Genomic DNA, 18,430 nt, shown 5'->3' on the forward strand with positions numbered 1-18,430 from the left:
CCGTGTGTAGAAGTCCACGAAAGTGGGGAAAGCTTCTGACCGCCATTCACCTGGGAATGGCCAGAGCGATTCTTTTGCATGCGGTTCAAGCAGCTCACTACTGCCGGACGCTTGCGGCCAAGTATCCTCTGGGTAGCCGCTAAACACCCGTTTAGCGGTGAGCTAATGTGAGAAGGCGACAACCTGGCTAGGCCACTCTGACATAATCGGTTTAAGGGCTAGCCGGGGGAGATTTCATCGGCAGCGTCTGTACACCTCTAGGTGCGGCTGCAAGCGGGCGTCTGTCTTGGAGCAAGCGGCTCGCTATATAAACGTGCCAAGTAATATTTTCACCCCCGCTGAGCGGGTTGTGCGCTGGGCTTGGGACCCGCCACGTAAAACCATACTCCAATGAAATATAACAACAAGCCTCGGATAAATACACTCTCTATTGATGACGACCATGGCAAACGTTTGAAGGACAATGAATTGAGGGCATGCACCTGGAACGTCCGCTCCCTGAATGGGATTGGTGCAGATGCCCGGCTGGTTGATGTCCTCGTCAAAGCAAAATCTGACATCACCGCCATCCAAGAAATGCGTTGGACGAAGCAAGGAAGAAAGAAGATCAAAAATTGTGACATATATTGGAGTGGCCATGCGAATAAGCGCAGTTTCGGCGTCGGATTCGTGGTGGGAGAGAGACTTTGTCGCCAAGTGCTGGCGTTCACGCCTGTGGACGAGCGTCTCGCCGCTATTCGAATAAAAGCAAAATTTTTTAATATATCATTCATCTGCGCCCATGCGCCGACAGAGGAGAAAGACGATGAGGTGAAAGACACTTTTTATGAACAATTAGAACGCACATACGAGCGCTGCCCCCGTCATGATATAAAAGTCGTGCTTGGCGACTTTAACGCCAGGGTGGGCAAAGAAGGTGTTTTTGGCCCTACAGTCGGAAAGTTCAGCCTACACAATGAAACTTCTCCTAACGGACTGAGGCTGATTGACTTTGCCGGTGCTCGAAACATGGTCATATCAAGCACAAGGTTCATGCATAAAAAGATACATCAAGCTACATGGCTGTCTCCTGATCGAAATACTCGCAATCAGATCGATCACGTTGTGATAGACGGACGGCATGCCTCCAGTGTTTTAGATGTGCGAACGATCCGAGGACCTAACATCGATTCGGACCATTATCTCGTTGCAGCCAAAATACGCACCCGCCTCAACGCGGCTAAAAACAAGGAACAAAAAACACAAGGAAAGCTAGACGTCGAAAAGCTTCAATCACAACAGACTGCCAATGATTTCGCAACTCGACTCTCACACCTGCTCTCTGAGGGCACAACTCATCCTGAAGGAATACAGGAGCAGTGGGAGCATATCTCCAAAGCACTTCATACTGCCGCCGAGGAAAAAATTGGTTACCGGCGGCCACGAAAAAACAACTGGTATGATGAAGAATGCCGCGTTGCAACCGAAAGAAAAGACGCTGCCTACAGGGCTACGTTAAAAGCGAGCGCGACAAGAGGAGTGTGTGAACGCTATCGTGAGTTGAAAAGGGAAGCGAGACGCCTTTTCAGGAAGAAAAAAGCAGAAGCAGAAAGGCGTGAGTGCGAGGAGCTTGAGCTGCTAGCCACCAGGAATAACGCCCGAAAATTCTACCAAAAAATATGGCGACAGACGGAAGGTTTAAGACCGGGGCAAACTCCTGTAGGAATGAAAACGGCGACCTTGTAACTGATGTCCAGAGAGTGCTTAGATTATGGAGGGAACACTTCTCTGCTCTCCTAAATGGAGGCAGCAATTCACCGCGCAGAGATGAAGAACCCGATCCCGCAATCGATGATGATGGAATATATGTCCCCCCGCCCGATTATGATGAAGTTAGAATAGCAATAACCAGATTGAAAAACAACAAGGCCGTGGGCGCTGATGGATTGCCTGCGGAGCTATTCAAGTTCGGCGGCGAGGAGTTGGTAAGGCGCATGCAGCAGCTTCTTAGCAAAATATGGGCGGACGAAAGCATGCCCGACGGTTGGAATCTAAGTGTTCTTTGCCCAGTCCACAAGAAGGGGGATACTGCAAAATGCACCAACTATCGTGGAATCAGCCTTCTTAATATCGCATATAAGGTCCTTTCAAGTGTATTGTGCGAAAGATTGAAGCCCACCGTGAACCGGCTGATTGGACCTTATCAGTGCGGCTTCAGACCTGGTAAATCTACCATCGACCAGATTTTCACAATGCGCCAAATCTTGGAAAAAACCCGTGAAAAGAGAATCGACACACATCACCTCTTCGTCGACTTTAAAGCCGCCTTCGACAGCACGAAAAGGAGCTGCCTATATGCCGCTATGTCTGAATTTGGTTTCCCCGCAAAACTTATACGGCTGTGCAAAATGACGTTGAGCAACACCATCAGCTCAGTCAGAATTGGGAAGGACCTCTCCGAGCCGTTCGAAACTAAACGAGGTTTCAGACAGGGTGACCCCCTATCGTGCGATTTCTTTAATTTGATGCTGGAGAAAATTATACTAGCTGCAGAACTTAACCGCACTGGAACAATATACTATAAAAGCGTGCAATTACTGGCATATGCTGATGACATTGATATCATCGGCCTAAACACCCGCGCTGTTAGTTCTGCTTACTCCAAGCTGGAAAAAGAAGCGGTAAAGATGGGTTTGATGGTGAATGAGGACAAAACGAAGTACCTGCTGTCATCGAGCAAAGAGTCAGCGCATATGCGCCTTGGCAACCACGCTACTGTTGGCAGCCATAATTTCGAAATAGTAAAAGACTTCGTTTATTTGGGAACCAGCATCAACATTAGCAACAACATCAGCACTGAAATCCAGCGAAGAATCAATCTTGCCAATAAATGCTACTTTGGACTAGGTAGGCAATTGAAAAGTAAAGTCCTCTCTCGGCGAACGAAAATCATACTCTACAAGTCACTTATCGTACCCGTCCTGCTATATGGGGCAGAAGCATGGACCATGACAACAGCAGATGAAGCGGCTTTGGGAGTGTTCGAGAGAAAAGTTCTTCGAAAGATTTATGGACCTCTACGCGTTGGCGATGGCGAGTACCGAAGAAGATTTAATGATGAGCTGTACGAGCTATACGCAGACATCAACATAGTCCAGCGAATTAAAACGCAGCGGCTGCGCTGGCTAGGCCATGTTATGCGAATGAAAGATGATGCTCCGGCCAAGAAAGTGTTTCTATCGGAACCCGCCTATGGAAGCAGAGGTAGAGGGCGGCCCCCACTCCGTTGGAAGGACCAGGTGGAAAACGATTTAAACTCCCTTGGTGTGACGAATTGGCGCCGGTTGGCGGAGCGAAGGAGCGACTGGCGCGCCTTGTTGGACGGCCATAACCGTTTAGACGGTTAAGCGCCAATTAAGTAAGTAAGTAAGTAAATATTCCCGAGGGCGTGAAATCCCCGTCTTCTGGAAAGCAAAGAAAACTGATAGGGTAGAAGAATAGGTAGGAAGAGAAAAATAAAGACTAGAAGTCTTAAATGAAACTGGAATATAAACTGGACGGCGTGTTATCAATTTGTTAACGAAGTTTTAACGGCTTGTTATCGACGGGTTATGGGCGTGTTATCCGTTTTTTATCGACGAGTTATCAGGTGTGTTATCGGCCAGGTTTAGACGAGTTATCGATAAAAATGACGACAATGAGTTACTCTCTCAACGAGTTATCGGTTCGCTATGAAACTGCTTTTTTCTAAGTTATCGATTATTTATAGAAAAATTATAGATATGTTAGGAAAAAGTAATCGATTTGTCATAGAAAAGTTTTTTTATTATTAAAAAATTATCAATTTATTATTCTACAAGTCACCAATATTTTTTTTTTGGAAAATTTATCGATCATTTATCGAAAAATTATTAATTTGTCATCGAAAAATTTTCGGTTTATTATTAAACAGATATCAATATGTTATTCTATAAGCAATAAATTTATTTATTCTTTAGCGAAATGTTATGGATTATTTATAGTAAAGTAATCGATATGTCATCAAAAAATGACCGATTTGATATAGAAAAGTTATAGATTTGTTATTGGAGTGTTAAAGTTATCGGAAAGTTATCGATCTGTTATCGGTAAATTAGTGATTCGTTATCGAAAGCTTATCGATTTATTATCGAAAACTTATCGACAAATTATTGATTCATTATCGAAAACTTATCGATTTACTACCGAAAAGTATTTAATTTTGTATCTAAATGTTAGCAATTTGTTGTCGTCGTGTTATCGATTTGTTTTCGACCAAGAAAGCTTCAATACAAAATGGATAACACATATTTAATACATGGAAATCTTCCTGGTAACACTACGGACTCATTCAGTCTATATGAGGTCCTCACAGACCGTCCAGTTCAACTTAACCTAACCCGTTGATAACAAGCTAACGACTGGGCGATAATAAGACAGTAACTTGTCGGTATCGGTTGTTACCTTCGCTTCGGTTGTTAACCTCAAACCCTGGGCGAGCTCTTCATTCGATTTTCAGACGTATTACACATATATCTAAAATATCGGCCTTCATGAGTGCTTGGTCCTCTTGCCTTTTTTATAAGCTTTTATTTAGTTTCACTTGGCTGTGGTCTGAAATCAAATCTTCCAAGTTGAATTTGATACACTTCCCCGTATCCGATTGAGCTGAAATGTTGCACGCATGTATAACTCCGATGACAATGCAATATTGCTTTGCGAGAATTCGATAAATTAATGGATAACAGAGCTATCGGTAAAGATATGTGCGCACAAGCAATAAAAGCCTAAGTCCCAGACAAACCCGGCCTAGCTACAGCGGTACCTATCCGTGGAGTCTGAGACTTAGGCGTTTGTTGCTTGTAACCATAGATATTTTTATTGGATATTAACGAACTGCGAGAACCACGGACACGAACCGCTGTAGCAATTCAATGCCATTACTACGCGGGTATGGGATTCACCATGCTATATTATATGAGAAAATTTTCTTACCACATGGTGAATGCCACGCTTACTTCCATGTTCTTTGTTTAGAGGGATGGTGAATAACCTACATCGGCTCAAGAACGCAGGTAACTTCGCTTTGTTTGTGTATACAACGAACGTAGAAATTCACGATGATGATATAAAAAATCGTATATTCATACTCAGTCAAGGTTATTTAAACGTAACGATTCGTATCAGTAATTTGGTTCAGAGTCTTTTTCATCCTGACACCGCGTTAGCATTGAGCGCGTAAGATCTGACAACCGAAGATGCTGATATCCGAAGTGAAGCCACTTTTGGCAAACAAATACGACATGTTTTCTCGAAAATTTGTCTATTCATATGGATGTGTGTATGTATTTAACGTTTTGTTGTTGCAAGAACACGTGAACTTGTGTATGCACATATATATAAATTCAATTGAATGAGTTGAACAAAGCATGGAGCGCATTACAAAAGCACAACTGCTGGCGAAGTTGATTAGTGATAACTTCTTGGAACGCACAGTTGCAGCTTTACGACAAATTAGTGAGCATAAAAATTTTCAGATCCATTCACTCCACGTTTTTATCGATTGGTTGTTGACAGTTGGCTCCACGTCATCGTTGACAGATTGACGACGCATTCGTCATTTTAACGATTTTCAACAGAATGACGTTTGGACGATTTTGTAATGAAAAATAACGATTTAAGCCTACCTTCTATGTAAGATTTATTTTTAAATATTCAAACACCAATAAATAGATCCAATAATGTTGATTTTAGATGGACACTACAGTAATAAATATTGAAGTTATCAACTTAGCTCGTGAAAACGGAGTGGTGATGATATCATTGCCTCCGCATTCCACTCATAAAATGCAACCGCTAGATAGAGCATTCATAAGCCCACTCAAGACTTATTACAGTAACGAATTAAAGCGTTTTATGAGAGAAAATGGATGAAAAGTTACTAAATTCAATTTAGTTGGTCTTTTTTCCAAAGCGTATTATAAAGTTCAGACTGGCCAGGTTGCAGTTAACGGTTTCAGATGTACTGGTATATACCCATTCGATCGAAATATTTTTACTGATGCAGATTTTATTGCTCAAATGATATGAATGGCACGTAACTGCCGAAAACTATGAAGTTTCAGAGCAAAACAATACAAGTTCGGAGACTGGACGTACTATTACTTCACTGGCATCTAATACAAATCGAGTGGATTCTCCAGAACCTGTGACATAAACAAGTAAAGGAGTCGTTTCGCCATGGCAGATTTTACCATTGCCAAAGATTAGAAAGGCAATTGCTACCGGAAGGGGAAAAAGTCAAAAGCGACAGTATTAACAAAATCACCATATAAGAATCAGTTGGAAGAAAGCATTCGGAAGATCCGGTAAAAAGTGAAGCCAAAAATTAAAAAAAAGGAACCTCCAAAAAACTAGCAACGAAAGCTAGAAAAGCTGAATGTGAATGAAGAATTAACCAGTGACTCCGAAGTATGCGTCGTCTACGTAGAATCAAACGCAGGGGATTTTGGTGAAACGCCTCCAGACGGAGCAGTTTGCTCCTTTTGCGAAAAGTTATAGAAGGACGAAAGAAATATATCAGAATGGAGTGCTTGTTTACAGTTCGATACGGTTTGGGCTCATAACGTCTGCATTCCCAAAAAAAATTCAATTTTTTTGCGAGTCTTGCACAAATTGAAGTTTTTAAGCAATTTTGATATCAACAAATTAGCCCATGTTTGCGTACCACATTACCCGTCACATTTTGGGGAAGCGGCATTTCGGGCCCCAATTTCGCTTTATAAATTGTAAACTGTTGGTGGTATACAACTTTTGATAAAGTAGACTATAGATAATATTTCACAAAACAAAATGTGATGAAAAAGAGGTGAATTGTATTTTTGGTTAGTCTAAAATTACCCAAAAACTAAACGCTGTACCACAAATGCCGCAGTTCCTCTAAGTTCCTTGAAGGCATTTCTTAGGTTCCTCCAGAAGTTTTTTGGAAAACTACTTCTACTGTCAAAAGAGCTAACTCTACATATGCTTTTTCTAATTTATGTGCATTCGTTGCAGATCTAATGTGCTTGCCACACACTTCAGCGAATGTAGATCGAATTTTTTCTAAAATAAATTTAAACAAAACAAAAATCCGAAACTGACACATTAAAAGGAATATTGCTAGCCCAAGATTATTTAAAATTTAATAACTTTTCCTGTCATAATATTGAACTGCTAAACAAATTAATGCGAAAATGTATAACTAAGAAACTAAAATGATTTGAGCTCAAAAAAAAAAACAATTGTTAAAATGACTGAAAACATGTACCTTTTGTATGTAATACAAAATATATCTTTTAAGACGTTTGTGTTATTTATAAAATAAAACGAAATGAATTGGAAACGATTTTATATGTTGTATATGGCAACAAGAAATAACAATCAAAGACAATTATCAGAAAAGCGCTTTTGAAGCTAATATTGTTGAATGAAATCCGGCGATCTCATTTTGGTTTCCGGCGAATACAATCATACGTCGTCTGGTAATAACTAACTTCGTCCTAACTCAACTTTGGTTGTTATTGGTTGTTGCCATAGATATGACGATTTTTTACGATTTTTTGGGCGGCGTCTGACGACTTGGAAAAAAAATATATGGCAACGCTGCCCAACGTATCGTTTCAAAAGCACAATTTCACTCAGCTCATAACTGGTTAGCTGAGCTAGCAGTTGCGCTCGTTCGGAGTCGGCATAAAACATGTAGGTCCCGTCCGGCCAATTTGTAGGGAAAATCAAGAGGAGCACGACGCAAATTGGATGAGAAGCTCGGCCTTAGATCACTTCGGAGGTTATCGCGCCTTATATTTATTTTTTTTACTTTATATTTCAAGTTAGATCAAACTACACACGGGGTGCAAAACAAAGTCAAAATCGGTTCAGTAGTTTAGGAGTCCACCGCGGACAAACATTGTGACACGTGGTTTTTATATATAAAGATAATAGAAGCTTATTTTTAAACCAGTATTTTTATACCTTTCATGAAAATGAAATGGTATATTAATTTCGTCACGAAACCGAAAAATGTAAGTCCTTAAAGGAAAATAGATAGACCCACCATTAAGTATAACGAAATAATCAGGTTGAAGAGCTGAGTTGATTTAGCCATGTCCGTCTGTCCGTCTGTCCGTCTGTCTGTTTGTATGCAAACTAGTCCCTCAATTTTTGAGATATCTTGATAAAATTTGGTGAGCGGGTGTATTTGGGTGTCCGATTAGACATTTGTCGGAACCGACCGGATCGGACCACTATAGCATATATCCTCCATACAACCGATTTTTCAGAAAAAGAGGATTTTTGTAATATCTTACCCAATTTAACAGATTGAAGCTTGAAACTTCACCATATACTTTCGTATATTGCACGTATTGTTGCCTGAAAAAATTGATAAGATCGGTCGTATATATAGTATATATCCCCCACAACCGATTGTTCAGATAAGGAACTTTTCGTTATTACTGCCCTATTTTAAGAGCTAGAGGCTTCAAATTTCAACGAATGCTTACGTATATAGCATATATTGTTGTCTGAAAAAACCATAGAGATCGGTGGTATATATATTATATACCCCATATAAACTCTAATTTTTGCCCCCTTTTTACGGCTAGAAGCTTCAAAATTCATCAAATAGTTACGTTTACGTCATATATTGTTGAAATACGTGATTCGTAGTCATAGTTTTTACACGCAGACCACAAAAAACCTGAAACTTTACATCCTCACACAAAGTACCTACCTGTTTTTTATTTTATATTTATCTTGAAAATCGGTAAGGTATGTAGATCTGTTCACTATATATTTCTTATCTTATACATCCGATTATTCGGAGATTATTGTTCAGCCCCATTCATGAAATGTATGAAATCTTCGGCACAGCCGAAGACAGTCCCGTTTTTACTTGTTTTCTTTAATTTCATTTATTTATAACGCTCTTGCTTGTCGCACCATGTATACAAGCACATGAGTTTGGGTGTGAGTGTGTTGCATGACCTCAAATGCGTGCATTCGCGGTGGCTAACGCTGTGGGAATGTGTGCAGGCAAGTTTCTGATTTTATGCCGAATGTGGTTTTCTCTGTTCCAACACCGGGAAATTCTTCAATCAGATTTCCGTTTCCAACAACTTTTCCGTTAATCGAAATGCTATTGCATGTGCGGTGTAGGATTGTTTGGGTTGTGAATTGAACGTTGATGAGGAGGATTATTCCAATAAGATTTAAAGAATGCGGCGCATTTGCACATTCGCTGGTTAATTGAGAGACTTTTTTGATATAAAATTTGCGAATACTTATGTTATTCATATGGATATATTATTTTCAAAAGTATTTCGAACTTTTTCATAGTTTTGTTTTTTATTTTTTTTTCATTGCAGACCAAAGAGCGGTCGGTGTCTTCGGTGCGTGACCGCATTTATGATGATCCAGCATATACAGATGATATTAGCCATTTAGCAAATCCCATACGGCGCAACAGCTGTTCTAGCAAAGCAGATGGCAGCAGCTCTCTTGATAAGCGCAGTAAGCTTTCTAAAGAATTTCTGCAACAAAATAAACCACGCGATGCAGGTGCCTCTTACAATCGTGATATTTCCAGCAGCTCAGATGAACCACAACGTTCAGATAGTCATTCGAAAAGCGTATCGGCCACAGGTAGTATGGGTCGACGTGGACGCAGCTTAGAACGTAGCGCAGCCTCAGCGAGGGTTACTAAAAGTACAGAAAGGAAACGTGAAAAACGTGAACGCAGCAACAAACACAAAAGCGAATCATGCACAGCTAATACTTTACATCCTGACATACAAATGCAGCAAAACATATGTGCGGATACGACATGCGCTTTAAGCAACTCGAGTAATCGACGCACACGATCGGCGCAACCAACCGTCATAATCAAACAATACAGCGATGGTGCTGCAGCTGATTTAGAATGGATGACGGAACGCGCACGCGAAGATGGCGCTTCAGTGCGTAGTAGCGCATCAACTGCAAAAGTCGCAGCAAAAAGCACGCCTATATCTGCTGCACCTTCCCCAGGAGGCAGTAGCTCTAAAATGCAAATTGGGCGGCGTTTGTTGCGCGGTGAAATCGGTATTAAAAGTTTCAATTATTATCTACTCAAAGAAGGCATAAAAACTTCAAAGCGCTTTGTAGAAAAACAGCGTAATACTTTGGCAAGCGGATTGGCAGGCGCAGCAGGTGTGAGCAAGAAATCGCATTCACGTAGTGAAGAGAATATTTATGAGGAGATTTTCTTCAAAGGTGAGCCAGTGCCGCCACAAAGAGTTCAGTTGAAACCGCGTCAGACACAGACTCCAGTGCATTCACAACCGGAGCTCAAATACCAACCAACACAAAGTCAGCAGCTGAAAAGCACTTTGCTGCCAGAAGCGCCGAAACATTTGCAACAGCAATTGCGTGCACAGCATACACAGCGCCGTCAGTCTTTCTCACGAGACGTGCCTCTTTCGCAACGCAGCGGTAGTGAGGAAGGTATGTGTGCTGATTGTGAGTTTTGTGAGCAGTGCGACAAAGAAAACTGCGACTACTGTTATGCGCAGCAAGTGAAAAGTACTTCTGAAGAACAACGCGCGCGTAGAGGTGGTCCAAGTGATTTGATAAACCCCTATGCAGTCGTTCCAGTAAAAACACAGCCAACTCATTTAGAACAAAAAATGCCAGAACCGCAACACGATTGGTTTGGACGCCCACTAGTTACGCAAGCTTCAAGCAGCCCTGTAGGAAGCAGCGCGCTTGAAATGACTAAAGTCCACGACAATGCCGCGCAGGTATTTGATATGCATTCCGGCGTATTTAAAGTAGACACCACTACAATGGCTACCACAACCGATTATAGTTCAGCCATGCATATGCAACAATCCTCTTCTTCAACTGGTACAGCAACAACAACACCAAGTGGTGAACCACAGCCGCAACAAAAATTACAAATGGGTAATGAACATCATGCACATTTTTCACAATACCAACAGCAACCGCATTCAGTGCAACAAATTGGCTATCAGTCTACACAGCTGCAAAAACAACAAATCAAACATTCAGCACAAAGTAATTTACTGCAAAGTAGTGGCGCTGCGCTTCATCACCGCTATCATCCTATGCCCTCTGGAATTACCGCCACTACAACAGGCACGCATATACCACATCAACGCGCGCGTGGTAGTAACCATAGCGGCGCTAATCAACCACAACAATCTCATTACATGCGCACTTACAATGCACACACAATAATGGCAGGAGCGCAGCAAATAACTGGCGGTGTGAACCGCATGCAAACCAAATCTTCATCCTCAAGCGATTCGCTACAACAACACCACTTGCACAAACATAGTACTGTAACGCGCTTGGATGCGCAGCATGGCGTGATGATGAGTGATCCTTTCTATGGCGGCGCCAATATGAGCGTAGCACAACCGCTTATGTTTGCCGCAAGCCGCCCCATTGGAGGTTCACAAATACTTATGGATTTCAAAGATTTGCCACAGATATATAAAAGTGATTCGCGCGCTTCCATATTGAGCGAATACTCGTTGCGCAGCAGCGATAATTCACATCGCTATAATCGATTTCGTTATGCTCTAGGCGGTGGTGGAGGTAGCTTTAGTGGCGCAGCGGGTGGCGGTGGGCAAGTGAGTGACTCGAGTCTAGGTGATTCGCTTTTATCTTGCACATCAGCTCAACGCCGCTACTTTGGTAGCTCAGAGAGTTGCCGCTTTGGATTTGAGTGTCGGCGGTGCAGTTTGGATGGCGGCGAGAAGTGCAGCTACTCGGATACTTGCCGTTACGAGTGCCGCAATTGTGATTGTTCATCAAGTTACTTCTCCTCTGATTTTGATGAGTTGTACGGCACCGTGGCAGGCAGCGGAGGTAGAACTGCAGCAGCATTGGCCGCACAGCGCTCCAGCGGCATACCACGCAAAACAGCCGCTGGCACACTTCCTGCAAGCGGTGACAATAGTGAATTCGAGCGACAGCAAGACCAACTTGATTTGAAGCAAAATAAGTATGCGCAAGATTTTTTCAAGCATGTAAACGATGTGAAACGTAGTATTTATCAATCAGAAATGCAACATAATGTGAGCGAGCAGGAAGATTGTACGTCTAAATCTGTTGGCGATGCAAAAATTGACAGCCATCACACGCGTATTAAACATAATAACGATGTAGCGCCTAGAGCAGAGCTCAGCCCAAAGCATCAAGCATCTATGAAGGAGGAGCCAGAAATAACTACATTACCACTTACCAAGGAGCGTTCACGCACGCCACGGGCCATTTCTTCGCAAACTGAAAGTTCAGTTACGCCCACTCCAGCTCCTAGAACCAGTTTGAAGCAGCCAGCGGAATCAGGCGCAGAAACACCACAGCCCACACAGCGCTCAGACAATGTACATTCTCACTCACACACCATTGCATACGAACGCCAAAGCGAATATCCATCATTGGACAGGTTGTTGGCAAACGCTACAGGGGCTATACCAAAAACAACAACAGCGGCTATTTCCAACGGTAACGGCAAGACACACAAAAATAATGCCACCAATATAGTGGCACAGCAAACGTCAGATGGAGGTGATGGTGTAAACAACAAAGCTGAGCGACGTGCAGAGCGCCACAGTCCGCGTAGTAGTCCACAAAGCTTAAAAATTACAGACCGCCCACTTGGTTTGTCAGAGCCCACATTGACACAGAGTACTGAGGTGGATATGGTTAAGGCCAGTACACGTGAGACGCGTGTCGCCGCTGAAACGCCTGCTAATAATAATAATAATATTATAACGAATACAACTGTTAAAAGTCATAGTAATGTGCTAGAGAAAGCAAGCGGCACCAGCGCGCCATTAAGCGCTGCTAGTTCGTCGAAACGTGAGCCGCGTTACCTAACTGTTGATCCTAGTGGACGCGCGCATGGTAGTAAGCGCCACCATCGTACTACTTCCGTTTCTAAACAAGCATCGGCGTCCTTGACACGTCGCAGCAAAGATATACCAGCCCCGCCGCCACCTTCACCAGCCGCCTATTCAGACCTGCAAGAGTTGAAAGTAAATTTGGAACACGCACAACAACAGCTGGGTGATGGCAATGAAATTGATGCCAAAAAATCTTCAGCCGAAAGTAAGAAGAAAAAACAGCAGCAAATAAGGAAGGAAGAAGACCAACGAAGCATGGTACAAGATGAGACAGACCAGCTAGCGTTGAAACCCAAAAAGGAACGAAGGTATTCTGCGCAACAAAGTCCAATACGGGATAGCAACGAAAGCGTTGACGCCAGCGGTGAAAAAGAGTCAGTGAAATCGCCAAAGTCACAGAATTCAAATGCCCTAGCAACCCCCGCAGAAAGTAATGAAAATGCTATAGAAATTGCAAAAGCAACTACAAAAAATATGTCAAACACTTGTGGTATGGCAGCAGGTGCTAATTGCATGCCAGATGCCATCGTAGTTATGCAGCAAAAACAAGAACCAAGGCGCTTACATGCCAAGCTAAATAATGCAAATTCAAGTAGTAAGAATTCTTTAGAGTCCGTCGTCGAACAGCAGGAAACAAACAATAGCGCACACGCCACAGACGATGATGATGTCTTCTATGATGCGCGCAGTGAGGATTCGGGCGGTACAGCATTTAGTGCGGCGTCAAGCAGTCTGATACGTCAACATGCAGTCGCCGCGGCAAGCAAGAGTGAAAATGAACAACAACGTGTGCAGCATGATGGCATGGTGAGTAATTGTGGTAATGTGTAAGTGTGTTGAATTTTGTTTATGCCCTGTACGAAAAATAGTTGCAAGGATTCAGTTTTTCATATCTTACCAGGTGATATAACTCATTTGATTGCAAGCTAACTCCTTCGGCAAAATTATTCCTTCAAAAGTTAGGCTTAGATAAGACTTCCTTGTGTTGTTGTTGTATTAGCGATTATAATGGTATTGTCGAAGTGCGAAGTACTATTTTGCTTGACAATATCAATGACTTAAGCCCAATGTACTCCCACACTTTTCTCCTTTTTGGAATCTGGTGATGGCAACGTGTCGCCTGATGAGTATGTGTACATATACTGAAAGTCATCGCAATGCTACAAGCTTGGGGACTTATTTCAAACTAAGCCGGTGCGCCTACATGGTACTAATTGTCCTGCAGTGCAGCATTTAAAGAGCGATTTCTGGTACCGCTCAAAGATAGGTTTTGCAGAGAATATTCGAAGTATTCAGCATTGTCCCACAAGAGAGACCCAATAACTGACGCTAGATCTTGCCTTATTTGAGGAAGTATATGGCTTAGTAACCAAATCTCTTTTATTTAGAGATGATCAGGCAAGAGGAAAGCACGAATGCTGCTACGTATCGACTTAAGAATGGAATATTACCATATCTCGCCCTCCATTCAAAAACAGGCTATCTCTGACAAGTTTCCTGTAATAAAAAGTAAGTTGGCTGATCACTGCAGTATATTTCAAGTGGAAGTTGCTGCAATTAAGGATGCGGTGGATGAATTGCTATCCAATGCTACTACGGTTAGAGAACTTAACACCTACTCGGATAGCTAAGCGGCTATAAAGCCCTTGAGCTCAACTACAGTGCAATCTAGGGTGGTCTGGGAGTGCCTGACCTGCCTTGTGATTGCATCGAATTATTTTACAATTAAGATTATCTGGGTCCCGGGCCATAGTGATATTCCGGGCAACTGTCAAGCGGATCTCTTAGCCCGAATCGGTACAACTGAACCGGATGAAGATGGCTGTAGGGATTTCGGGATTCCACTAGCCACCTGTGGATTGCTCCTCCATAGCTGGTCCTCGAGTCAGCCCAGCAAACGTTGGGCGGACACTACGTCTTGCAGGGTAGCAAGATCTCTCTGGCCGAAAGTGGATGCCAGGAGGTCCGCTGAAATAATTGGGTTCACTAAGGCTCACCTATCAATGGTCATTGGGGTTTTGAGAGGGCACTGTCCCATGGGTATCCATGCGGTACGTCTCACTATATTGGAAACTCCATCCTGCTGCAGCTGTATGGAGGAAGATGAGGTGGAATCACCAAATCACTTTATGCTTGATTGCCCAGCTTTTGCCAGAACTAGGCGAAAGTATTTCGGTCGCGACTCACTTGGATCTCCCGAGGAGCTATCCAAGGTTGCGATCTTGATCACTCGGAACTTTATCGGTGCTATCCAACGATCCATCTTGTTGTCCAAGTGAGCTTCCCTTATCAGGGAAGCTACTACCCAACCTAACCTAACCTAACCTAATAAAGAGCTTCGTTGCGAACCCGCTATCTGATAACTTATCTCAAAAGCGCCCTACGTGGGCATTATTTCAGCAAAATTTTGTCATTAGAAGGAGCGGAGAAGCTTTTCTATAGAAAGACGGGTCGTCAGTGACAGATCATAATGGTGAGAACAGCACAGTAGTTCAAAAGTGCTTTAAGATCTTAGAAGTTGTTTGGAGGGGAAGACGGTGGATCAGAATAGCGGAGCAACTGACTAGCGATAACAATAAAGCTTTAACAGTTGGCAGATAGCAATGGCTAATCGTAGGGAGAATCAGGGACAACAATAAATCAGCAACGGGAGCTGCAGGGTAACAGTCGCAATTTGGTTGGCACTGGCGACTTTTCTCGAGAGTTTAAAATTGGAGCGGCTCACTAGAAGAGATGCTGGATCGAAGGATATGCTGAAAAAGGTGTGGTAAAGGTTTACTTAGCGCACACCCTATGGCTTTTCTCACGTTAATAGGTTAGACACCCACTTTGTCACTTGCTGAAAAATATGTGCCTTACATATGTGCTGATGGTATCCTATTGATGACATCTTTTCTACCCTCCTTCGCTGTTAGGCGAAGTGTTCACATTCAAAAAATATGTACCGTAGTACGTCGTCTAATTTTCCACAGTACAGGCAGTTTGGGTTTTCAACCCAGCAGACACTCGCAGAAATAATCGTGCCCCGCTAGAAGTTGAGCCAAGTAAAAGTCAACTTCCCGACCTTGACCATAGATTCAGTTCAGGAATAAGTTCCCTGGCCCACTTTCCTACGGTACATTTGCTCAGCTGTTCTTGCCAGCGTTTAATTGAGACTATGCGGTTAGCCAAAGCTATTCGCAACGCCCCTCTGCGTTGAACCATGGTGAAGGTGATTTGGTTATTTCGGTATTTGATTGCATCCGCCCACATTTCTGCACCATAGAATAGCACACGATCCGTGGCGGATGCAAACAGCTTCTCGTACATGGCTATGAACCGCCTGAGTTTGCATTAATCTATTCAAGTTCGCTATTTCTTTGTACAACCCTTTTGCAATCTCTTCGTATATGGTCAGAGAGGGTGAGCTGACTATCTAACTACATATATTTCGTAGAAGTGCGTGTTCCTATTCGCTTGCCCCCAACCGTCATGTTAAGTAAGGATACACCTCTTCGTAAGGATGATGATCTCAGGTTTTGCTGAAAGCCGTAATCAGCCATCCATCTTTTTACACTGCGCATGATTGGGGCTAGTTTATGCTGAGTCAGCTCACAGTTTGCGCTGTCATGACAGCTGACACGTCGTCCGCGACAGCAACTAGGAATACACTTTCTGGCATGTCCAATTTAAAGAAGATTGTCGTAAGTAATGTTTCAGAGATCGGGTTCTAGTAATGAACTCTGGGTGGCTCAGCCTTATACTTTAATCTTTCTTTGACTGCGAGTGGTTTCGTATGTTAGATACCGGTTTCACAAATAGTTCCTCAGAATTTCTAGCTGGTATTGAGGTACAATGAAATAGCGTTTTAGTGCCTCAAGCTTGTAGTCCCACCTGCCTGAGCGGAAAGCATTCTTGATGTCTAGGGTGACCAGTAGAACTACCGGTCTTGCTTGGTGAATTGCAGTCTCGACCTTTTCTTTACCACGTTTATCGCTTCTGCAATTGCTTCTCTCCGGAAGCCATGCTGTCGATGAGAAGGTCCTCCCTCATCCTCTATTGCTTTCGCGAGGCGTTGATTTTGGAGACTCTCCGTCACTTTTCCTGCGATGTCCACCATACGTAGTGGGTGGAAAGGCAATAGAAAGTTGAGTTCACCTTGTCCCCTTCGAAATAAAACGATGGGATCTCCTTTGACCTTTGGAACATGCTCCTTCTACTAATACGTATTTCGTTTAATGTTAGTCCGGCACTAAATTCGATGTCAGAAGAACAAACTGTTTCAATGATTGAGTAGTATATTTTGGACGCGAAGTTTTGAAGAGAATTGTTTGCAATGTCTCAAGGTTGTTACCTTCTAAAACCCGATGAATGTGTTCTGCTATCAACGCTGGTTGATAGGCATCTATTTACTACTAAATGGACCTCTTTCCATTTCACTGTTGTTGTTGTTGTTGTAGCGATAAGGTTGCTCCCCGAAGGCTTTGGGGAGTGTTATCGATGTGATGGTCCTTTTCCGGATACAAATCCGATACCGCAGCACCATTAAGGTGCTAGTCTGACCATCTCGGGAACGATTTATGTGGCCACATTAAACCTTCAGGCCATTCCCTCCCTCCCTACCCCCAAGTTCCATGAGGAGCTTGGGGTAGCCAGAGCCTCGTCTGTTAGTGAAATAGGATAATCCGAGGATATGTGAGGTTGACAATTGGGTTTGGAGATGCTATATATTGCGCTGGCAACCTGAAAGTTTGCGCTACACAGCCCCTTGAATCTGGTATTTTAGTCGCCTCTTACGACAGGCATACCTACCGTGGGTATATTCTGATCCCCTAACCCGCTGGGGGTTATCATCGCTACGTCCACTCACACACAACTTAAGGGTTAGGTTAGGTTGAACTGGTCGGTCGATGAGGACCTCACATAGACTGAATGAGTCCGTCGTAGTATTACCAGAAGTTTGTTTAACGACAAAACTGAAAAACCCTTTCAAAAGCTACTCCGTCCACTTGGCAAATACTAGAAGATTTCTAGGACTTATGCCACTTGTTGCTTATAGCTTTATTACTCCTCATAGCTGGAGTCTTAGCTTGGCAAGCGCCACCAGCACAAAACGTGTTCGATCGTTTCCTCCTCGAATACGCACTCCCTACATCTGCGTACTTAACTTTGTAGTTAGTGTTCTTTCTTCTTTAGCCATCTTCGCGTGTTTTATCGTCGCATAAGTTAATCCTCCGAGTTCTGTGATGACCTTGCGGGAAGGGCGAGCGACATTCTGCCAATGCTCTGTTACATTCTTAAGTCTCAGATTCTAAAGTACTATGCAGGTATGAACGTCGATGTCAATGTCACCTCGTTAAGTGAGCAGATTCAGAACGTCTTATCTTCGATGTGATCTACTACAATCCCAAAGCTCCTACCCTGTCATTATTCAAAACTACCATTTAGTTAACTCTACGGAACGTTTCTAGTTGAATTTGTGCCTTTTTATACTCAGT

At 43.0% G+C, this 18,430-nt stretch overlaps 1 protein-coding gene across 1 annotated transcript in view; it reads left to right on the forward strand.

The window, feature by feature from the left end:
- The window catches only part of RhoGEF3 (Rho guanine nucleotide exchange factor 3), a 666,916-nt gene that overhangs the window by 18,148 nt on the left and 630,338 nt on the right, over window positions 1-18,430 (forward strand). Inside the window, exon 2 of the mRNA XM_067792017.1 lies at window positions 9,405-13,760. Coding sequence (XP_067648118.1) covers window positions 9,405-13,760 — 4,356 coding nt within the window. The remainder of the gene's footprint in view (window positions 1-9,404; window positions 13,761-18,430) is intronic.

The sequence above is a fragment of the Eurosta solidaginis genome, chromosome 5 (assembly GCF_040869045.1).
Source record: "Eurosta solidaginis isolate ZX-2024a chromosome 5, ASM4086904v1, whole genome shotgun sequence".
NCBI lineage: Eukaryota > Metazoa > Arthropoda > Insecta > Diptera > Tephritidae > Eurosta > Eurosta solidaginis.